The following is a 23,885-nucleotide window of genomic DNA, read 5'->3' as shown; positions in this document are numbered from 1 at the left end:
ACACTGGCTGGAGATACCAGTGAAGAATGGAGCTCTGCAGCCAGGAGACAGCTGGGAGGCCACCCACAGAGCAAGGGTCTCCAAGAGCCCCTCAGAGCCTGGGAAGTAGTGGAGCCGGAGGCTGAGTGAGAGCTGGTGTGAGCTGTGAGATGCTGGAAAGGAGTCCTGGGGAACTCCAGGATAGTTAGTGCCCCTCAGAGGCTGAAACAAATTAGACTGAGAATGCTGGACTGGCAGAGTGGGTAGGCTCAGGGCTGCAGAACTCCAGGTTCTTCCACCACCAGGGCCAATTGGAGCCTCTAACACAGCGGGAAACAGCCCCTATTGGCCTCAGAAGAGGAAAACACACTCCTGGGCTCCACAAAAGAAGAGGCAGAGACAGAAGAGAGGGAGAGATGGAGATTAAAGGAGAGGAACCCCTCCGGCCTTCAAACTAGCATCCATCCATCTGATTGAGGGGCACACAGGGAAACTGGTCCCACCCACTCCCTCCACCCCCAGCCCAGGAAGCTGACAGTGCCTTTAGCCCCAGGGACAGGAAAAGCAGGGTAAAGAGCAGCAGCTGCATATTCTCCTGAAATTGCCTCTGAAAATGACCAGACACTTCATTGGAAAAGTGGCGACAATTTGGGCCCTGGGAGCAGGAGATGAGCGGAGAGCCGGGGCGGTCAGGCTCTGGTCACCACCCCCTCAGTCACACGGGATCTCCTCAGTCTGATTCTGAGAAGTCAGGGATGGAGGGAGGTGCTGGAGGTGGCAGAAGATTGGCCAGAGATACCCCCCGCATCCCACCCCCGCTCAGAACACAGCCCCTCACCCTGGGTCCCATCTCAGCTCAGTGCAGGTGGTGCCAGAACATGTGGCTTGTGCTCCGAGAGCAAGATTAACCTGCAGGCAAGAAGAGAAGTTAATCGGGTCTCCTGAAGCATGATTGCCTGGGACCCCCAGCTGCCTGCAGGAGGAGGGAAGTAGGGAGGAGGGAGACCACAGCTCAAGGGGCAGTGAGCTCAGTGGTGGAGCAGGGAAGAGGCAGGAAAGGCAGAGGCTGTGAAAGCAAGGAGAGACATCGGGGGCAGAAACAAAGGCAGCCGTTTGTACTGGCAGCGCACAGATCTAAATTTTACTGCAAATATAGGAGCTGCTTCTTCCCTAAAGGCAGACACTGGGTTGGGAGAAGCTGAGACCAGACAGTCTATGAGGAAATACATAGGAAGGGACAGGGGGTATTTAAAGCATTCTACAAAAAATTACGTATTAGTATTAGTCAGAGCCCACAGCAGAAGCGGGGACAGTGTGATGGTGTGAGACAGCTGGAAACTGAGAAAAAATGACGATGACACAGGGAAATAAATGAAGACACGAGGAAAGGGGTCAGTCAGAAGGACGGGGGAATCAGGATGGCGGAGCCTCCCTGTCAAATGCCACCAGCTGAGGCCCCAGCTGCGGACACTGATTAGCAAGACAACTGTTGGCAGCAGCCTGGCATTTCTGGTGTTTGGAAAGGAAGGGGGTGCCAGGGTGGGGCAGGTGTGATGAGCCAGTGCTGAGCCTGGGGATGGAGCTCCTGGGTACAGGGGCCCTGCATTCCCCAGCTCACATGAGCCCTCCATCCTTGGGCCTGAATCTCCAAAGGATCCCAGTTTTTGCCAAGACAGGGATCCTCACGTCTTCCCACCAGGGACATTCTTAATGAATTGGCTACTGGCCACCTGGGACCTCAGCCCCATCCCCCCCAGGCTCTCTAGCCTCCCCACCCAGACATCCAGAGCTCAGCCGGTCAAGGGCCCAGAGACAATTCCCTTATTTTCCATTCTTATTATCTGCGTTAGCTGCTCCAAGGAGCTTGAGGAAGGGGAGGGGGAGAGGGCAGAGGGGGGGAGGGTCTCAGTACATGCCAGTGAGAAGATGGGAACAGCAACTCACCCACGCTGACCACACCTTTGGGAAGTCACTTGTTTTATTAGTGGGCAGAGAGGCTGAGGGTGGGAGTTTGGAGAAAGGACTGGGATGGTCTGGGAGAAGAAAGGTCCTCTTCAAGGGTCTTCAGGCTCCAAGCACCACCCCTGATCAGAGTGTTAGAGATGAGATCCTCCCACAAAGGTGGGTGGTAGGTTTGTTCACACTGGGGCTGGTCCAAGAGGGAGGACCTGGGGCTGGGGCTGGTCCAAGAGGGAGGACCTGCCCTCTCTCTGTGCGGTCCCACCTCCTCACTATACAGTCACTTCCAGACCGTGACTCCCCTTCTTCTTGCAGCTGAGCTTGCCATTCCCATTACCCGTCGGCCCCTGGATGACCTTGACAGTCACATTGCTCTCCTTGAATCTCACTGAGAACCTAGAGGGGGAAGAGACAAAAGACAAAGCTAGTGCCCCCATCCCCTATGCCCATATTTTTATGATGGTTCCCCCTTCCCTTCTTAAGGCAAATACAACCCCCTCCCCCCAGCCCAGGTCAGAAAACTTAAGACTCCAGAGACTCGGGTGCGGTGACTAAGAAGCTCCTCCAAGCCCTGCCCTGACACAGTTGCTTTGCTTCTGACCCTATGAATTTCCCGGTCACAATGACCAACAGCTTCATCATCTGCCAATCTGCCCCTCAGCCCAGCTCAGGGCCTTACTGCTCAGCCACGGTGACTGGAAGCTGCCTCTGCGTGGTGTCCAGCACAGCTCGGTACATTTTGGTCAGCAGTTCAACCACATGCTCGCTCACCAACAGGAAGTCCCCCTTGGAACCCACAGATGATATCTTAGGAAGGAAAAAATAGCAGGGAAGGGGTTCACTTTTTCTCCTCAGGAGATATCCAAGGCCCAGAGGAAGAGGTTGGGGCCCCATCACCTCCAGCCCACCCCAGCCCTGTGATGCCCACTCCCTTCTCCAGGATGAGACCTGCCCCCACCCAGCTGATACCTCGCTCAGATGCAAGCCAAAAAGCCCATCCTTGAAGCTGGTGACTGACACCCCGGCCACACTCTCCAGCCCAATGACAGTTTTGGCCTGGGACTTCTTGGTGTCTGTGAGAATCACATGCCCCTTGGTCAGGAGTAGAATTCGAGAGGAAGTCTAGGGACAGAACAGGAAAGGGTGAGGAAAGATGGGGTCAGCCCCCACCCTTCCAGCTGTGGGGAGGCATTCAGGATGCGGCCTTCACCTTGCCGTTGCCACGATTGACCTTCCTCACAGTCTCTGCCATCAGAACGGGCCCTTCCTCCCCGCTTGTCAGCTTCTGCAGCTTGGGGTTCCCTCGCAGCCCAATATAGTCACCGTGGAAGGGAATGGGAACACTGAGAACACATAAGAAGCATGCAATGGAGACAAAGCCCTTGGCATGGACCCCAGGGCCCTGCACCTCCCCGCACTGCATTCCCATCTTAGTCCTCCAGTGCCCCTTCCCCCATCCACCACCATATCCACTATCTCAGGGATCCTCAGAGCAGGGTCCAGGACCAACATCCGTATCCCCTGGAAACTGTTAGAAAGGCAAATTCTTAGGCCCCCACCCAGACCTGCAGAATCAGAAACTCTGAGTGGGTGGGGGGCGGCAATCTGGGTGTTATCAAGCTTGCCTGGTGATTCAGGTGCACCTTGGAATTTGAGACCCACTGCTCTGTCCACCTGCACTTGAAGAAACTGACTGCAGGGTCTGAGGCTCTCACCTCGGGGGGTATGCAGCCTTCTTGCCCTTGAACAGCTCACTGGCGCAGAGCTTCTCCCTCAGGACCTCTACCTGCTTTGGGGACAGCTGGTCCCGGAACTTCTTGCACTGTGAGTGGGTTGGAGCAGAAGCTATGATCATGAAGGAAGGGGGCAGGGCTGGGAAGGGAGGGTGGGACACTGAGATGTGGAAGGAGAGGGACAGACACTGGAGAAGAGGACAGAGGGAAAAGAACAGGCACTAGACACTTCAGAGAGGGGAGAGGCTGGAGATGCATTGGGGAGGACAATGGGGACTGAGGGTTGCTGGGGAGGGGTGGAAATAATAGAATATAAACCCACTGAGGGCTGTATGCCCAGCACAGGCCCAGTCCCAGACAAGGTGCTCAATAAGCATGTCCTGAATAGAACACTGTGCTAAGTGAAATAAGCCAGACACAAAAGAACAAATATTGTATGATTCCACTTATATGAGGTACCTAAAATACAGTTGGGTGCCACATAGTGACATTTCAGTCAATGACGAACTGCATGTGCCATGGTGGTCCTATCCTATATAATAAAAGGGTAATATGCAAATTGACCCTAACTATGGAACGACCAGAACGACCGGTTGCTATGACGCACACTGACCACCAGGGGGCAGATGCTCAACACGGGAGCTGTCCCCTGGTGATCAGTGTGCTCCCACAGGAGGAGCTCCGCTCAGCCACAAGCTAGGCTAACAGCTGCAAGCGCAGTGGCGTTGGTGGGAGCCTCTCCCGCCTCCACAGCAGTGCTAAGGATGTCTGACTGTGGCTTACAGGTAGCAGGCCTAAGCCGCAGTCAGACCTCCCCCAAGTGCTCCCAGGCTGCCAGAGGGAGTCTGACTGCCAGCTTAGGCCTGATCCCCCGGGGAGTGGGCCTAAGCCGGCAGGTGGACATCCTTGAAGGGGTCCTGGACTACCAGAGGCCACAGGCCGGGCTGAGGGACACCCCCCCTCCCAAGTGCACGAATTTTCATACACCGGGCCTCTAGTAAGATTAAAATGGAGCTGAAAAATTACTATCATCTTGTGACAATGTAGCCATGGGAACATCATAGCACATGCATTACTCATGTGTGTGGTGATGCTAGTGTGAACAAACCTACTGCACTGTAAGTTGTATAAAAGTATAGCACATACAACTATGTACATAATACTTAATAATGGTAATAAACGACGATTATGTTACTGGTTTATGTATTTACTATATTATACTTTTAATTGCTATTTTAGAGAGCACGCTACGTATATTAAAAAAGTTTGCTAGCCCTCACTGGTTTGGCTCAGTGGATAGAGCGTCAGCCTGTCGACAGAAGGGTCCTGGGTTCGATTCCAGTCAAGGGCACATTCCTGGGTTGTGGGCGTGATCCCCAGTAGGGGGTGTGCAGGAGGCAGCCAATCCATGATTCTCTCTCATCATTGATGTTTCTACCTCTCTCTCCCTCTCCCCTTCTCTCTGAAATCAATAAAAATATATATATTTTTAAAGTTTGCTATAAACAGTATGCCACATTACGACAGCAGCAACCTCATATATCTCGTGTTCATTGCGTCTCTTGATTGCATCATTTTCTCGTGTGCTTGATTTAATCTCATGTTGTTTTGTGCAGTAACATGCTGTATGAACTGTAGCTGGGAGCAATAGGCTGTACCATATAGCCTAGGTATGTAGTAGGCTATACCACTGAGGTTTGTGTGAGTGCACTCTATGATGTTCACACAACAAAATCGCCTAACAATGCATTTCTCAGAACGCATTCCCATTAAGCACTGTATGACTCTAGTCAAATTCCTAGAGTAAGCTCGGGGAGGGGGAAATGGGAGTTATTGCTAACTCAGTACAGAGTTTCAGTTTGGGATGATGAAAATAGTACGGAGATGGATGTGGTGATGACTGCACAACAATGTGAATGTGTTCAAATACCACCAAACTGTATATATACTTCAACATGATTGAAATGGTAAATTTTGTTATGCATATTTTACCACGTTTAAAAAAATATGTTTCTATTGATTTTAGAAAGGAAGGGAGAGGCGGGGAGAGAGAGAGAGAGAAACATCGATGTGAGAGAGAAACATCGATCTGCTGCCTCCCACATGCACCCTGACTGGGGATGGAGCCTGCAACCTGAGTATGTGTCCCAACCAGAATCAAACCAGTGACCTTTCAGTGCACAGGATGATGCTCAACAAACTGAGCCACACCGGCCAGGGTGACCATGATCTTTAAAAAAGATATTTTTATTGATTTCAGAGAGGAAAGGAAAGGGAGATAGAAACATCTCCCTTGATGAGAGAGAATCATGGATTGGCTGCCTCCTGCACACCCCTTACTGGGGATCAAGCTCATAGTCCGGGCATGTGCCCTGACTGGGAATCAAACTGTAACCTCCTGGTGCATAGATCGAAGCTCAACCACTGAACCACACCAGCTGGGCCACAATTGTTTTTAAAGAGAAAAGGAGTGGGAGAGGGAAAAGAAGAGAAAAATCAGAGGGAGAAAATAAAAAAGACACATGGGAAGAGAGGTGCCTGGGCCTCCCTCACCTTCCACTGGTGGTAGAGCCGCTGCAGCTCCTGATTGGCTGTGGTGAAGCACTTATAAGGGGCTGCTGGCCACTTTTTGTCCAAGATACTGGTAGATGGCAAATTGTTCTTCAGCCCCAGCAGGAATTTCTGTGCCTGGATTGGAAGCAGGGGAATTGAGAGTGCAATGATGAGAAGACAGGCCCCGGACAGGCAACACCTCAACCTGGTATTCAAAGTATTTTACTTAGAGCCCACCTCGTCACAGGACCCCCTGCATGACCCTGGCACACCAACCAGAGAGGACTCCTCGCCGCGCCCTTTGCCCAGCCCACGCATTGCCACTCTGTGCCTTAGTTCATGCTGCTCTCAGCTCAACACTGCCAGCCCAGATTCTACCCATCCTTTCAGATGCCGTTCCAACCTCCCGATCCCCTGGCCCAGGGGAGCCCTCTTTTCTTTGGAGCCCCCTAGTACTCTGTCTATACTTCTGTTTTCGTGCTAATGTTACTTGCATGGAAATCTCTTTAGACAGTGAGTCCTCGGGAGTTAGTCTCCAGGTCTTGAGTTTTTCCCCCATTCAACATTTATTGAGTGTCTGCTCTGTTCCTGGCACTGTTCTAGGTATGGAGACACAGCAGTGAACACAGCAAAGTCTTTATACTCCCTGAGGTTACATTCTACTGGGGGTGGGGAAGGAGGCCTCTCACAGCAAATAAACACATATAATGTAATGCCAGTTCATTACATATGCTGTGATGCAAAAAAAGCGGGCCCGAGACAGGAATGAGTGGTAGTATATTCCAGAAACACAAAGAAAGCCAGAGTGACTGAATTAAATTCAGTAAAAGGAGAGAAGATCAGAGAGATGGTTGGTCAAGGACAGATCCTGACGGGCCTTGTTGACTGTGGTGAGGACAGAGGCCTTCATTTGGAGTGAAATAGAACTAGAGGACTTAAAGGGGAAGAGTGACATAACCTGACTTAATATTTTTTAAAACATATTTTTATTGATTTCAGGGAGAGAGATAGAAACATCAATGATGAGAGAGAATCATCGACCGGCTGCCTCCTGCACGCCCCCCACTGGGGATCGAGCCAACAACCTGAGCATGTGCCCTTGACGGGAATCGAACCTGGGACCCTTCAGTCCCCAGGCCGACACTCTATCCACTGAGCCAATCCAGCTAGGGCTTCTTAAATATATTTTTACTAGAGGCCCGGTGCACGAAATTCGTGCACAAGGGGGAGGGGCCCTCAGCCCGGTCTGCACCCTTTCCAATCCAGGAACCCTCGGGGGATGTCCAACTGCCTCTCGCAACCCAGGACCGCTGGCTCCTAACCACTCGCCTGCCTGCCTGCCTGATCACCCCTAACCCCTTTGCCTGCCTGCCAGATCGCCCCTAACCACCTCTGCCTGACTGATCACCCCTAACTGCTCCCCTGCCTGCCTGATCGCCCCTAACCACCTCTGCCTTGCCCCGCACCCAGGACCCAGCATTCCCTCCTCCGGCCAGTCGCAGGCACCTGGGACCCGAGCTTTCCTCCCTCTGGCCGGCCGCAGGCACCCAGGACCTGGGTCGGCTTTGCTGGGGCCAGCTGCAGCCGTAGGGGACTGTGGGTGGGTGGCTTTGCCCAGGCTGCAGCCGCAGGCGCCCAGGACTGCGGGGCGGGGGGAGGCTTGTCCCTCTCCCGGTCCACAGCCTGGCTGGTCCCCATTCCTTTCTCCCCAGTGTTGAGTGTCTGAGCAGTTCCAGTGCAAGGGAGCGAGGGCATGATAACCATTTGCATATTAGCTCTTTATTATATAGGATTGATTTCAGAGAGGAAGGGAGAGGGAGAGAGATAGAAACATCAATGAGGAGAGAGAACCATTGACCGGCTGCCTCCTGCAGGACCCCTACTGGGGATTGAGCCTGCAACAACCTGGGGCTGTGCCTTTGACAGAATCAAACCCGGGACCCTTCAGTCGGCAGGCTGACGCTCTATCCACTGAGCCAAACCAGCTAGGGCCTGACTTAAAAACATTTTTTAAATATATTTTATTGGTTTTCCACGGAGAGGAAGGGAGAGGGAGAGAGAGAAACATCAATGATAAGAGAGAATCACTGATCGGCTGCCTCCAGCATGACCCCAGTGGGGATCGAGCCTGCAACCCAGGCATGTGCCCTTGGCTGGAATCGAACCTGGGACCCCTCAGTTTGCAGGCCAATGCTCTATCCATTGAGCCAAACCAGCTAGGGCAAAAAATTTTTTTTAATTTAATATATTTTCTTATTTTGAAAAATTTTAAACGTGCATAGAAGCTGAAGAAAACATTACAATGAACATCTGTATACTGTATACCCCTCACCTAAATTTACCAATTGATAATGTTAACATCTTGCCCTATCTGCATTCTCTCTCTAACATATGCCCCCGCATACACAGAGATGCATATACATATACATATATACCAGTGATGGGCAACCTTTTGAGCTTGATATGTCAAACTTCGCCAAAAAACTGAGCATAACTCGGTAGTGTGTCACTTTGAGGAAAAAACATTATTTCGCAAATGTTTCATCCTCAGGAGCTGCAAATGTTTCATCCTCGGCGTGCGGCCACCTCAGCGGCCACGTGTCATCAGAAATGGCTACGCGTGTCAGTGCTGACACGCGTGTCATAGGTTCGCCATCACTGATATATACAAATCTTCATGTCACATTATCCTAAAGTAGGTTACAGATATCATAACATTTTCCCCTAAAACTTAAGCATGCATCTCCCTAGAACTGGGACATTTACTTACACAATCACAATTCCATCACTATACCTAAGAAAATTAACATTGATTAGACTTACTCATCCAACAGCAACGCACTCAAATTTCTCCTCATGTCTTTTATATACTAAAAATGTCCTTTTCAGCCTGGTTGGCTTGGCTCAGTGGTTGAGTGTCGACCTATGAACCAGGAGATCCTGGTTCGATTCCCAGTCAGGGCACATGCCCAAGTTGCAGGCTTGATCCCCAGTGTGGGGTGTGCAGGAGGCAGCTGATCAATGATTCTCTCTCATCATTGATGTTTCTCTTTCTCCCTCTCTCCCTTCCTCTCTGAAATAAATAAAAATACATATTTTTTTTAAATGTCCTTTTCAGCTTTGTTTTTATTTTTCCTGTTTCGGATCCAGTCAAGTTTCACTTATGGCATCTGACTGTTTTAAATCTCCCCCAATCTAGAACCAGAACTCGTGAGTCTTTATATTTCAGGGAGCACTCAACACCCTTTTCATTTATGGGATAGAATTATTGAAGGTAGAGAAAATGACTTGATCTTGAGCACTTCAAATTTTTGGAATTTTGTTGTTGTTGTTATTCCTCACTGGAGGATACTTTTTTTCCCATCGATTTTTTAGAGAGATGGGGAGAGGGGGAGAGAGAGAGAGAGAGAGAGAGAAAGAAACATCGATGTGAGAGACACATCAATTGGTTGCCTCCTGCATACACCCAACTGGGGCCAGTGGACAAACCAGCAATCCAGGCATATGCCCTTGACCGGAATTGAACCTGTGACCCTTCAGTCCACAGGCCGACATTCTAACCACTGAGCCACATAGGCCAGGGCCAACTTTTTGGCATTTTTATGAAAACTTTTTACTAAGACATTAAGTTTAAAAAATTAAAATAGAAAAATGCACAGCACACAGCATATTGCTCAAGGAGCTATCCAACCAAGCTTTTTGTATCTTCCACTACAAAGACCTAATGAGCTTGATCTCATCACCCTGGAGTCTCTGGTCCTGGGTCTGGTTTGATTCACCTCAGTAAACATTCCTAAACAATCCCCCATGTTCCAATTGATGTGGAGCCTCTGAGGGTTTTCTTTTTTTTCCTAGATCTAGAAAGTTCTGCCTTTCCCTATGTAGCCCTCCATCCCCAGGTCTACTGAGGGCCATGTATGCCTGGTCGCACAGGCCTCTATTGGGGGAAGGGGACAGGCAGTTTTAGGCAGTGATTAAAACTCTGGAGTCAAATAGTTTGGATCCCAGCTCTACCATTTACCAACCGTGGGACTCCTAAGAAGTTATTAGGCCTCTCTGGGCCTTAGTTTTTAACCTATAAATGGCTTACTTCTCAGGGTTGTTATCACATTAGAGTTAATGCATGTAAAGAACTTAGTGCATAGTTAAGTGTTCAAATAATAGTAGGTATTATGCTAGTATTAGTATTAGTTATAGGCAAGGCAATTGCAAAATATAGACTAGTCAGAAACACTGGAGGAGTCCATGCCTAGTGGCTCTGCATGCATTCTTCTTAGGGATCTGAGTTAGTGAAGTTCTCATCTAAACCCAGCAGCTCCTGAGGTGATATTTAGTAGGTACCTGAAAACATACAGGTGAAAGAAGAGGTGGAAGAAGAAAAATAAAAAATAAATAAATAAAAAATAAAAGAATGAGAAAAAAGAAAGAAAGAAAAGATGGAAGAGGGGCAAGTCATGAGATAAGAGCAAAACCAGATGACAGGTCTCAGGAATGCAGTTACGCAGTAAAAGAGCAGGAACTCTGAGAGGCAGACACGGTGGAGCCAGCTGAGGAGAGACGGGCTGAGGCGGCCTAGGAAAATGGAGCTTCCCTGAGGAGGGGGAGGAGGACAGGATGAATGTTCAGGGAGGTAATGGAGAGCCTCAGAGCCCCTATTCCTCCAAAAATCAAATCAGTGGCCCTGACCGGTTTGGCTTAGTGGATAGAGCGTTGGCCTGAGGACTCAAGGGTCCCAGGTTCGATCCTGGTCAGGGGCATGTGCCTTGGTTGTGGGCACATACCCAGTGGGGAGTGTGCAGGAGGCAGCTGATTGATGTTTCTATCTCTCTTCCTCTCTGTGAAAAATCAATAAAATGTATAAAGAAAAAAAAAATCAAATCAGTGGAGGGCAGTTTCAATTTACCGCAGCCCTCTGCCTCAGACCTCTGCTCCTCCTCCTACCCTCTGGCCTTCCCCAAGGTTTCCCGGGAAGTGCTACTCCCTCCCTGTCTGGTTTCCTTCTGACATGTCTTAGCAGCACCACTGCTTTCTACCCCCTTCTCTGTCCTTGTTTTCCTCTCACTGGAAACTGCCCATAGTCTGAATGTCCAGGCCTGGTCCTGGCTTCTTCCTGTCCACTCTGACCTGAGACCTCCACAATTAAGATCCTTCCTGAGGCTTAATTTCAGACTCAACTGCTATAGTTTCAGAAGAGATAGAAGGAAAATATAATTCCGTCACCTTCACTCCAACTCTAAAATAGATTCGTTAACTCTATGTGTCCTCACTCTGTCTTCAATGAGGCTCAGCTCCTCACCTGCTGTAGACCATCCAGTCGTCTCTTTGTGGGTGTGCTGGGACCCCTTTCTACCACAAGGTTGCCTACCCTGCCCACTCTCAAATGTGCTGTGATTCTGCTCCTGGGCCCTGAGACAAGCAGGTTAAGGAAGCTCTTGGGGGGGAAGCTTTGAGTCACTTCTTCTCAAACCTCACATCTTTCTCTTTCAAACCTGTCCCTCCATCCTCAAACCCCCACTCCCACCCTCAACACCCACCACTTACAAGGCTCTTGTAGATGAAACTTGACAAGGTGAGAGCAGCCCCTGACCGGAAGTATTTTCGGTAATCCTTGCGGGCCTGGCAGGGACATACAAGAAAGGAGCCAGAATAAAGATAGTTAGACCTAGAAGACAGAGCGTAGACCTAGAAGCGGTTCTACTCTTTTCAACCACACAAAGAACAGAGCAAAATAGAGAGCTGAGACTACAGCTGGAGAAAGTAGTCAGATAAGCTGGCAATGAGGACACTCAAAGCAGAAGGCAGAGCCACACATATGTACAAATCTTCTCAGCATGCAGCCACACTCCCAGACACACATGGAGCAGCCCCAGAAATACCCAGACACAGACACGCCATTGCACAGAGGTATGTCCGAGGTTCAAGTAGGACTTGCTTCCTGCTCCTCCATCCCCCCAGCAGCTGGGACAATGGAACCACATGTGGTTCAAAAGGAACCACATGTGGAGAGGGATCCCCTCTCCCCTTTTCCATTACCTTCCATCCTCTCACAAAAGCCTGGATCAATAATGCTGACGCCTTTATCTTTCCATAGCGCTTCTTTTGCTGTAGGAAATAATGGGCCTGTTAGAAAAGGCCTACCTCCTGAACCACCCTCCCATTTTCCACTCTCCTAGTAGAGTGAGGGGATGGGACTTTGGGGGTTACTGGTACCATGGTGCCCCGAAACCAAGAGGAAATGAGGATCTGACTCTTGCGCATCTGCTGGTAGTGGGTGCGGCAGCGCCAGCCTCGGTAGATCTTCTGTATGAGTGTGGCCAGCTGCTGGATTCTAAGGCGTCTCTGCTCCTCCAGGTAGAAAAGCTGCGGAGCGGTGAAAGGGGGAACGGAGAAGCTGGCCTAGGGGAACAGTGCTCTCTCTTCCTGCACCCCACAGTACCAGAGGCTTCCCAGCCAGTGTTTTATTTGATCATTCCTTTGTCCTCTGAGTTCATTCATTTATTTACTAATTCATGTTAACAAGCTTCTACTAAACACTAACTCTGTAGCCGCTACTATGCTAGGATTTGGAAACTCAGACACATTACCCAGACCCACAAGGAGTCCTGCTTCAAGTGGAGGCACTCAGAGGGGGCCCTGCAAGCACACCTGATTCCAGGGCTCTCAGTCAGGGCGGGAACCCAAGGAACAGTCCCGCAGAGAGGAGACCTCCTCATCCACTATCCGTTCCAGGTTATAGATGCTCCTTTCCCCACCCAGCCTCTCATGCAGATGAGGTTTCCAACTCTTCCGCCCCCACCGAATACAGGTGCACTCTCCAACTCACAGTCTTGGGGCTTTTAATGAAGATTTTTGTCTTCCCAAAGGTCATCTCCTCTGAGGTGCAGGTGCTCAGCTCCCCCAGGATCTTCTCCACCCCCTCCCTACGAGAGCAAATGGGGAAGGCTGCCAGGGGGCAACCCAGGGGAGGGGCCTCTCCACCCCTCCCGCAATCCCTTCCGCTCTGGGAGAAGAGTTCAGGGCTTGAACAAGAAGACTTCATTGTCTCTTCTCCCACAGTGTTCCCTGCACTGCCTTCTCCACTCCCCACTGAGTCTTACCGGTCTCCCCCATTCCAGCGAGGCCAAGTGCTCCGGCTCAGCAATCGGTACCTTTCCAGGAAGGGCCTGTACCCCTGGCGGAAGGCATAGCCCGCCCGGCGCACACGCACATTCTCCAGCAGTCCCAGGTACCGGGCCTGGGTTGCCACCAGCTCCCAGGAGAACTGACCTCGCTGTTGATGCTCATTGGGCTTTATACACCTGGTGGGAGGGAGAGCCAAGTCCAGGCTTCAGAGGCTTCACCTTTGCCAGTGTGACCCATCCTGGTCTCTACACCCCAATTCTGCACACATTACCCTTAGGTGAAATATTTCAGAGGAAGTGGTCACACTGGCCTTTCCAGTTTCACTCATTAGTATGGTCCCCACCCAAATCTAATGCTCTCCCTGCTACAGGACTCTCACAGCTCATCAGGCTCTGTTTTCCCTCAGAAAAGGGTCTCTGATACTCTCATTCCAAAGTCACCTCCCCCCTGACATGTTCTACAGCATGCAGATGTATGTAGCATGTTTCCCTATGTGCCCAGTATGTCACCTGATATAGTTGGGGTTCTTGGAATATAGGTTCTTCATGAGTATGGCCACAGAACTCTTAAACTGGGCCCCAGCAGTTGGGGGGCGTTTGAGAGATGCCTGCTTAGGATCACCTTCAGGGAACAAGGACCGAAGGAGTGGGTGCTTGGCCTTCCACATGGCCTGGGACAAGTCCCGGAAGAGTAGGTCGTTATTCTTGTCAATGAAGCTGTTCACGTTATATGTCACCTGTAGAAGAACATCTATTGGTCTGGAGAGCCCATGACCTTGTCCCAGCACTTGGCCCTCCCAGTTGCGGATCCTCCCAATTCCTTCCCCGTTGCCTTCAGCCTGTGCGCAGGCCCTAGCCTTGACCCTCCGGCCCCGCCATATCACCTTGCCCGCATAGTGGCAGATGCGGAAGCAGCTGAGACCCATGGTGTGGTCATACTGGCGCTGGGCGTTCTGAGTGACTTTGCTCTCGTAGTAACCATGCTTGGAGAAGAGCTGGTTCAGCTTTGCTAGGAAAGTGGAATCACTGACCACTCCAGGCCGCAGGCACTCCTCGTCCAGCATGGCCAGGATACCTCGCTGATTCTGGCCAGGGGAACAATATCAGCCCAACCTAGACCTGGTCCTCTAGGATGTCCAGATCCTCTGTCTACTCACCCTTTGCCCTTTTTACCACCCTTGCCAAGTGGGGTGAGGAAAGGGGGATGGATGTCCAGGGGAAGGTCCCAAAGATAAGAGAAGGATAACTCACATGCTCAATAAGGTTACAGATAATGCCATTATCAAAGTAGTCCACCTTCTTCCATGGTATGCCCTAGCAGGGGGAGGTGGAAAAATTACAGGGAGCAGGTCTAAGACAAGTCTCCAAAGACCCCACCAGACCCAGGCTCCCTTTCACCTATCCCACAAAGGACCATCAGAATGCCCCATAGTTCAGAGGGGTCCTAGGTATGGTTTCTATCTGTGTCCCCATTCCTCCAAGGTTCGTGGAGAATTTGTGGTGTGGGTAGAGGGATACATGGGAAGACCCAGAGCAGCAGTGAGGGGAAATCAATGTAGAGAGCCCTGTAGGTGCTGTAGGGTAGAGAGGGAAGTGCAAGCTGCTAGGTAAAGATTGGGTAGAGATTACCCAGCTCTGGGGGTGGGGATCCTTGAGTATATGGAAGAGCAAAGGGCCACACCACTCTGGCAACCAACTACAGAAGCAAAGCACGTATGTGAGTTTATCATCAAGCAACAAAGCTTTCTGTGCTTTAGGGATTTGCTGGGCATCAGGCCTGCAGGCAGGATACCTCCTGATACCACCCAGGGCCAGATGTTCAGGCCATTCGCAGGTGTGACTGGGGAACAAGCTTCTCTCTCCCCACTCCCTCACAGGTCTTCAGGGAATGCAGAGTGGAATTAAGTTGCCCTCCCACTTCATTCCAAAAATGTCTTCCCTGAGTGATTAAATGAATTATGGTATTTATTATAGCATCTTTAATAGACCGATACAGAAAGATCTCTTGTTAAATTATGAAAGCAAGGTGTAGAAGAGGATGTATTCACTGCCTATAGATGGGAAGGAAATTGAGGAGGCTGGGGACAGGGTGGGAGAGAGGCCTTTCTTTATACACCTTTTAAGCTTTTTGAATTTTGAAGTACAGGAATATATTATCTACTTGATCATTTGAAAATTTAATATAAGCCCTGGCCTGATAGTTCAGTTGGTTAGAGCCTCATCCCGATACCTCCAGGTCGCAGGTTCAATCCCCGATCAGGGAACATACAAGAAACAACCAACAAATGCATAAGTAAGTGGAACAACAAATTGACCTCTCTACCTTGTCCCCCTTCCTTTAGCATTTCTCTCTCTCTCCCTCTCCCTTTCTCCAAAACTCAATAAATAAAAATTTTAAATAAAAACATCCAAATAATTTTAAAAGCTTCACTGTACATTGTTATCACAGTGCCTGAAGTTCTGCCACAACAGATTCCTGAGAGCTCACAGGGAGCATCCCTGGGAGGACCTTGATGAGTGAGACTCAGCACTCACACTTTGGAGGGAATTAACTCAATCAGAGAGCTGTCTGACACCTAGTCCTAGAGAACCGCTGAATAGGGGCTGGAGTGTGGAAATCCTGAGCCACGGGCACTTCTGGTGAGAAAATCTGGGGTCAGCGTGCTACAAGAAGGGAAGGCAACATCAGAGCCTGGAGGAGACGGAGGATTCTGAGGAGTTTGAGAAGAGCACAGAAAGGGATGTGGTTGGGTGCCAAGCCCGGGAGAAAAGTCCCTTCTAAATGTGGCTCACAGTGTGCCATAGGCCAAGCACAGCTGTCACTTCACTCTTGTCATGACTCCTCCTCACACACACACACCCTTCTATCAAGCCACCCGCTTCCTGGCCTGGCTTAGAGTATGGGGAACTGGGGGAGGGATGGAGAGCAGAAGATTAGGGCTTCTTGGTAATGCTGGAATGTTCAGCTGTGCAGGGAAAACTTTTTGTCCTCCGGGTTCCCACGGGGGAACAATTGAGAAGAAATTGTGATCAAGGAAAAAGAAAGACCTGGCATGTGCCTAGAAGTCATTTAAGAGAGAGGAGGTGGGGAGAAGGCTTAGTTTACCTCTTTCTTATATTCCTCTTGCTCCTCTTTCAGTGTTAGCTCTATGAACACCTGCTGTAGCTTCTCATTGCAGTAGTTGATCACAAATTGCTCAAAGCTATTGTCCTAAGGGAAGGCACACAGATTAGAGAGACCAGCTCAGCCCAAGATACTTCCTTCCTCTCAGCCCTACCTCCCCTCTCTCACATCCCCTTTGAGCCCATCCGCCTCTAACCCTAGGGTACTGCGGTTGGGAAAAGTTGTCTTACCTCTAATATTTCAAAGCCATAGATATCCAGGACCCCCATTACCTTCTTCTTCTCCCCAATGCCCACCTGAAGAGGAGGAAAAGATAAGTCTGAGGATGGGCCCTTCTACAGTGGATGTGATGATAGAGGTGATTGGAGCAAGGGGCAAACAGAACTCAAGTGAGCTTGACCAAGCTGGACAGGAATTGTGATTTTATTCTCCTTTCTCTTCTATATGCTGGAGGACAAGCAAAGAGGGTGGAAAGGAGGCAAAGGAAGATGTAAATAGATTCCAGGACAGTGCTCCCATGGTGTAAGGTAGAAAGACATTGAAATCCTCTCAGGAAATAACTCTCTTAATTTGTTGAGCATTTTATTTAAAAAATCTATATTCTTATTTCATTAATTATATCATAAACCTAAAAGGAGTGATTATTCCCATTTTACTGATTTAAAAAATCAAATTTCAAAAGAGCTAAGCATTTACCAAACCTAGAGTCAAATCCCATTTTACCCCACTACCCTGCAGTAATAGCTTCTAAATGGATGGCACTTTCATGTACATAATCTTTAAATAATAGTTCTATTTTTATTTAATTCACATACCAGAAAATGTACCCTTTAAAGGTATACAAGTTGGTGGGCTTTAATGTATATTCAGAAAGTGTACAACCATCACCACCTAATTCCAGAGCATTCACCATCCCCCCAAAAGAAATCGTGTGCCCATAACCATTAGCAGTCACTCCCCAGTCCTCCCTCCCACCACCAGTCCCTGATAACCACTATTTACATCCCATGTCTATGGATTTGCCTATTCTGGGCATTTCATATAAATGGAGTCATTCAAAATGTGGCCTTTTATGTCTGGCTTCTTTCACTCAACATGTTTTCAAAGTTCATCCATGTTGATTATGTACCAGTATGTCATTCCTTTTCATGGCCAAATAATATCCCATTGTATAAATATACCACATTGTACTTATTTATTCATTTATCAGTTGATGGACGTTTGGGTTGTTTCCACTTTTGGTTATTAAGAATAATGCCTCTTTGAACATTCATATAAACTGGTTTTCAATTTGCTTGGATATATACCTAGGAGTAAAACTGTTAGTTATAATAACCATATACACAATTTTATCTCATCCTCACTAAACCTGTGAAGCAGGTAGGCATTAATGTCCCATTTTCCAAATCAGGAAACTGAGGTTCAGAATCTTTGTGAAATTGAAAGGCCACACGCTGGTAAGGGTGTATCCAGATAGTCAAAAAGCCAGTGATGTTTCCACAGTCACACACTATTGGAAGACACTGTACAATTCCTCATTGTTCTTACTCTGTTCATCTCAGAATCCATGGTACAGGGCTGGTGACCAGGGTAGGAGAAGTGAGGGCGGTAGAGTATTGAGGGAAGAGGGCGATCTCTCACCTTGATACTCTCATTGATTCGATTCACTATCCAGTTGAAGAGACGGCTGTAGATGTTCTTAGCCAGGGCATCCCGGGCATACTGAGCCTACAGGGCAAGGCCAAGCTGGTTAGTGTGGCAGCCACAGAACAGAATCAGAATCAGGCCCTCCCATAGGGCCCCTTACCTGAACAACATTCAGTGCAGTGACCACCTTTTCTTTAGCAGTCGCCATGGTCCTTGAGCACAAAGCTCTCTCTAGTTCCTTTGAATCCAAACCCATCATTTCCCCAATCTCCAGAACACCTAGGATGACGAGGAAATACAACATGGCCTGAGAGGGGCTTTCTCCCAGGGGAGGGAGGAAGCAGATAAGTGAAGTTGCTGGGAGGCTGGTGTCCTTGGGCCCTGCTGGAGCAGCCCTTGCATCCAGTTCAGAACATGGCCTTGAAGAAGCTCTGGGGAGGTGGAGAAAGGGGAGATCTGGGAACTTTTCATGCATTATCTACTTTAATATGAAAATCTCCTGAAATAGGTGAGACTCGGAAAGGGCTCAGAACCTATGTCTACCAAACTTCAAAACCTCATTCCAATGTGCCTGACTGGGAGTTCTTAATGAGTATGTTTGGGGAAGAACTCAGGAGCAGGCTGAGTGGAACTAAATTAGAGTGAAGTTAGTTATACTAGAGATGGTGGAAGAACAGCAGGAGATTTGGGGAGCTGGGTGGGACTTCAGCAGGGGGGTGCAGACCTCTCCCATCAGAGATGCCACTTGCTGATATCCCATTGGCCTGGAATTCGTCTGACAGCTCCACATTCCCCAGCTTCAGCACCAGGGCTGTCACCTCTAGCACCCATCGAATCTCCTCCTCGGAGAACCCAATCACAGTCATTGCACTCTTAGGGAGCAAGCAGAAATCAGAAGTTAAACTGTGGTGCCAGTCCAATGCCTCCCTCCTCAAAGCCAGAGCCTGGGCGCAGGGGATGGCCTAAGAGCCCAAGCCTCTCCTATCCTGGGCACCCACCTGCACAGACTTGAAGTTGGAGGCGTCGTCCATGCCATCCACTCTGGACACTTCTCGGTTCAGATAGGCATAGCCACTTGTATCCCGCTCGAGCTTCAGGGCCTCTAGGAGGGCCAGTGTTTGGGGAAAGGGTTAGTACGCAGGCTCTCCAGCCTTGACCCTCACAGCCCTAGCCCTCGGTGGGTTCATTCATTTACTCAAAGAAGCCTTTTTTTTTTTTTTTAGTTTCTTCCCTTGCCTCCTTTATTTTGGGATCATTAATTCCTATACTACACTAAATTTTTAAGTGGTATTCAGGGTTTAGGTGTTTATAATTATTGGGGTTTTCTCCCAACTTTTATAAAAGAAAAGCTTCATTTTATTCTTCTCCCCATCCTCAGGGTTCTGAACAATAAAGACAAACAAACCAATCCTCTACACTGCTCTGGTCTCAGTCTCTGAGGAAGGAAGGATAAGCACATACCCCCCACTCAGCCTTGCTGGTGCATTCGTTATTTGTTCATAAACACTGACAAAGTGTCAAGTACTATGTTCCCAACCCTGATCCCTCTTCTGGAAGGGTTCTCTGGTGTGGTGGGGCTGAGTCAAATGGCTCTCTTGTGTTCCCCTGTGGTGAGTCTCTATCCCAGCCCCTATCACGTGGGCTAAGTTATGTTTTCTCCCCACAAATAAACATCTTGTGTGTTGGGACTGTGTTTTTCACCTTCATAATCTGTATACCTGGAACTTTTGGCATGCAGGAACTTTGTTCTTTTTAATAAATGAACCAAGGGAATGGTCAAAGCTATTTACCAGAGATGGGAAGGAGTGGGTTAATCATGGAACTTTAGGGATATCAATGATCTCTAATTCAAATGATCTGAGATTCAGTGAGTATCTCTCAAACTAAAATTTAATGGAAGCTTCTCCCAAGACACAATTTTAAAACCAAAGTGTACTAAAGAGGAACGTCTGAACACAGAATGAGTCAGAAAGGCCCTGGGATGTTGACACTGGGGAGGGCCTGCCTGGTCTCAATTTAAACCAACGAGTGACAGAACCAGAACAAGACACTGGTGCCTATGATTCAGACAAATGGAACACAACCAAGACTATTAAGCCAGGAGGGAGATCAGACCTGTGGGGGCACCTAAACCATAGATCTGCCAGAGGAAAAAAGGAAATAGGTACAAGTCCAAAACAGAATAATCCGAAACCAAAGGGAGCAGATACCCACAGTGCTCTCAGCTAGAGGGCAGACTGACAGGGCCTTTGGTCTCACTGGAACCTGTAGTGATGCCAGTACAACATTCAAGCTGGGATGGGCTCTTCCTCGGGACAAGGCAGCTTGCCCTATTCCTTCTGCTCCTATGCACATCTGCAAGGCCTACTGGCACTGACCATACTGTATCGCAGTGTATCTGTTCACACATCTGCCATCCCTAGGAGACTAAGTTCTTCAGGGACAGGATCCATGTCTTACTCAACTCCACACCCCTAAAGGTTAGCACAGTGTTCGATCATAGTAGGTGCTCAAGAGATGTCTGCTGAATGAATGAATGAAACCTAGGTGGAACTGTCTAAGAAGAGGAAATCAAGGACAGGGTCCTGGGTGAAACAGATGTAGACCAAGGACAACTTCAACGGAAGCTCAGTGAAGGTTCAACATCCTGCTGAATTTCCTGCTGAACTATCAGTAACATCCCTTCAGCTGAAGTTAGGAAAAGATGATAGATGGAAATGAGAGTTCCATTTTTGAAGCCTGCTCAGGGAAAGAGGAACAGCAGGACAGAGGAATACAAGCAGTGATACAATGGTGGGTGAGAACAGATGAGGAATGCGGAAGGAGGAATCAGAGGGGCTCAAGGAAGAGGCTGCGGGGACCCGGAGGGGACTGATGGCGGCTGGGGATGTTTGGGGCAGGCACATACTCAGCAGCTGTGCATCTGCTCCGGCCAGCAGCTGATAGAAGATGTGGAAGTTCCTTTCTCCTTTGAGCTGCTTCACCACTCGGGATTTCTCCAGCAGATCTGGCAGAAAATTAGAAAAGAATGTTTTGCAGATCTGGGAGATACCTCAGCTTCCCTCTAATTCTGCCCTCATCCCGGACATCCCTAGTGGTTAGGACGTCGGGTAGTCTAATATTCCTTCTACCCACAGTAGCAGATTAGCAGAAAGGGACACCGTGGGGTAGGTGGAAGACAGAGGCGGTAAGCAGAATGGGGAGACACGTACAGTTTGTGATGACGCCACCGAGGGGGGATCCCTTGAAGTCAAACTCAATATCCATGTATTTTCCCTTCAGGGGCCAGAGAGAGAGAGAGGGAGACAGACTTTGCTTCCTTCTCTTGTCACCACCCTATCCAGGAAGGGTCTGTGGCACATTCTTCCCTCTCAAGCCTCCACACCCTCTCCTCCCAGACTGAGATGTTCACTCACAAATCGAGAGGAGTTGTTGTTGCGGATGGTCTTGGCATTGCCAAAAGCTGCAGAGATGAGGAGAGGGGCAGTGAGGTGGCTGAGGGGAGAAGAGGGACTCTCGAGAAGGAAAAGGAGGAAGGTCTTCCAGTCATTGTGCCAATCTCAGATTTCTCAGGCTGAATGAGGACAGCGGTTTTGGAACAATGGGAAAGTGACTAGGGCTGAGTGACTCTGGGGTTGGCTGGGTGAGGGGTACAGAGGGCAGAGCCCAGCATTCTCACCCTCCAGCACTGGGTTTGACTGAAGCAGTTGCTCCTTCACAGAGTTCACCTGCTCCCCTTTCCCGCAGACGGCCGCCACATAAGACATCACCAGCTTACTAGCCTCTGTGCAAGAAAAACCCTCACATGGATCTCCACACCACCCTCCGTATCTTCTCTCGTCCCAGCACCTCAGAGCCTTCAGAGTCAGTAAAACCAAGAGGGAATTTTGGGGGTGGGGGAGCGGCAGGGGCAAGGCTACACCTGGCTGGGAGAGACAAAGGGTTAGTTCCAGAGGTGATCCCACAGCTTTCCCAGCAGGCGCCTCACCCGTCTTCCCGGCTCCACTCTCCCCCGTGATGAGGATGCACTGGTCTCGGTCCCGGAACTTCAGTGACTGGTATGCCATGTTTGCCAGTGCATAGCTTGGGAGGAGGAAGGAGGTAATGGCTAATATGGGGTCAGTCCAAGACACCACATTCTCTCGATCCCCAGCCTCCAAGTCATCCACCCTCTAATTCTAAGGAAGTGGCAGGCTAGGAAGGGGGCTCCAGAGGGCCAGGGGCAGAGGGGCAGCTAGAGGCCTCCTCTAGGAGGAAAGAGAGAAGAAATTAGGATGTCTCCTCATCAGGGTCATTGTCACCTTCCCTTGGTCTCTCTACTCACATATGGGGCTTCAGCTCATAGAAGGTACATTCCTGGTATTTGGCGATGAACTCTGGGCCATAGATGGGCAGCTGTTGGTAGGGATTCACGGAAACCAACACGTTCCCAATGTAGGTCTGCAGCCGGGGAGGAAGGTGAAGGAAAGGAGTGGGGGGAGGAATGGGAGCACGTGGACTCTCTGGCCACCACCGTCAGGGGCGCCCACATGTACTCACATAAATCTCTTTGTTCTCATAGCGCAGCTGGAGGTTCTTGAGCATAGACTCTTCCTCCAGGGGTTCCAGGAGCACGAGATCCTCCACCCCTATGGAACCTTCCCGGAGAGTCATGTTGAGGAGCTGATCCTGGGGTAAGAGGGGAGCTTTGTTGATGTCTGCTCAGCTTTAGAGACCCGTAACTGAGAGGAACAAGGCAGAAAGGACGAGAGCCTTCTTCTCCCAGTTCCAGCCCCAGAGCGAGTCCTTGGCCTGGAAGAGGCCTCTAGACTAGCCCACGTTAATTGTGGGAGGAGGTGGGGGATCCTTTGCCCCCTGCGTCAGGGTTGGTAGGGACGGGGCAGGGATGGGACAGGACCACCTGCCTCTGACCACCAGGGTAAGGAAGGATCACAGGTAGCACCTGGGGAAGCACATCTGTGCTTGTAAGAGAGGGGTTGGGAGGACAAGATAAGCAAAGCTTTGCCCACAGCCAGGCACCAGAAGCTCTCTCCTCCCTGCACGGAGGCCCTGGCCAGGGTCTAAACTCCCTGATCACTGTCCCAGTTCTCCTCAACTCCCTACCTCCCACAGCCCCTGTTTCAGTCACCCAACCCACCCACACCCATTTCAAAGGTTCTTCCAAAGGAATCTGCTCCCCTCTCATTGCTACAGTGAAATTCATTTTTTAAATGGGGACCAGATGAGGTGAAGAGTTTGAGGACGGAGTTGGGAGTTCCTCCATAAAAGACTGGAATACCCCAAAGAAAATCAAAGTGAGCTTTTTTTCCCCCAACAAACTAGTAGCTTTCAGGACCTGTGGATGTGCCTACACTTCTGTCCCTATTTTTCTATTTCCAGTTTTCACATGAATTCCTATAACCTGGCCTAGACTTTGTCCTTGGGGGACACATCCAGCTTTTTAGTAGGAAATGAAGAAGGAGGAGCAGAGTGGGAGAAGCAGGGAGCCTGGGCCCACTGCCTCGGTCCCAGCAGTAGGCACGCAGTAAGTGTCCCCTAAGGAGGAAGCCCAGCCCTCCTCAGTTTTTCCTGTGGGACTGACTAGGTGGGGTGGCCTGGTACAGAACAGAATTATCTGTACAATGGTCAATGCCACTCCCCACAGGAATAAAGGAGCCATATCCTCCTCCTCTCCTGCATAGCTGAACCTGCGTGGGGGAGGGGAAGAAAGCAGGAATGAAAGTTTGAGCAAGAAGGGGATACAGCTGCCTTCTTCCTTCACTCTGCTTT

At 49.6% G+C, this 23,885-nt stretch overlaps 1 protein-coding gene across 1 annotated transcript; it reads right to left on the bottom strand.

Annotated features, from left to right (window-relative positions):
* Positions 1–2,037: 2,037 nt before the first annotated feature.
* MYO1A (myosin IA) lies at positions 2,038–22,769 on the bottom strand. Its single transcript, XM_054718940.1, has 27 exons — positions 22,656–22,769; positions 22,441–22,556; positions 22,105–22,199; positions 21,796–21,900; positions 21,533–21,579; positions 21,329–21,392; positions 21,025–21,123; positions 19,115–19,218; positions 18,841–18,988; positions 18,277–18,395; positions 18,111–18,197; positions 16,700–16,765; positions 16,452–16,556; positions 14,597–14,659; positions 14,230–14,430; positions 13,856–14,082; positions 13,322–13,522; positions 13,048–13,144; positions 12,435–12,584; positions 12,258–12,326; positions 11,766–11,840; positions 6,225–6,359; positions 3,654–3,760; positions 3,149–3,281; positions 2,908–3,060; positions 2,618–2,745; positions 2,038–2,334 (listed from the first exon to the last, which is right to left on the bottom strand). Exons 1-27 carry the CDS (start codon positions 22,767–22,769, stop codon positions 2,211–2,213), a joined length of 3,132 nt encoding a protein of 1,043 aa, XP_054574915.1. The 3' UTR covers positions 2,038–2,210.
* Positions 22,770–23,885: the final 1,116 nt, after the last annotated feature.

The sequence above is a fragment of the Eptesicus fuscus genome, chromosome 7, assembly GCF_027574615.1.
Source record: "Eptesicus fuscus isolate TK198812 chromosome 7, DD_ASM_mEF_20220401, whole genome shotgun sequence".
NCBI classification, from domain to species: domain Eukaryota; kingdom Metazoa; phylum Chordata; class Mammalia; order Chiroptera; family Vespertilionidae; genus Eptesicus; species Eptesicus fuscus.
Note: the sequence above shows the minus strand (reverse complement) of the source record. Positions and strands in the feature narration are given on the sequence as shown.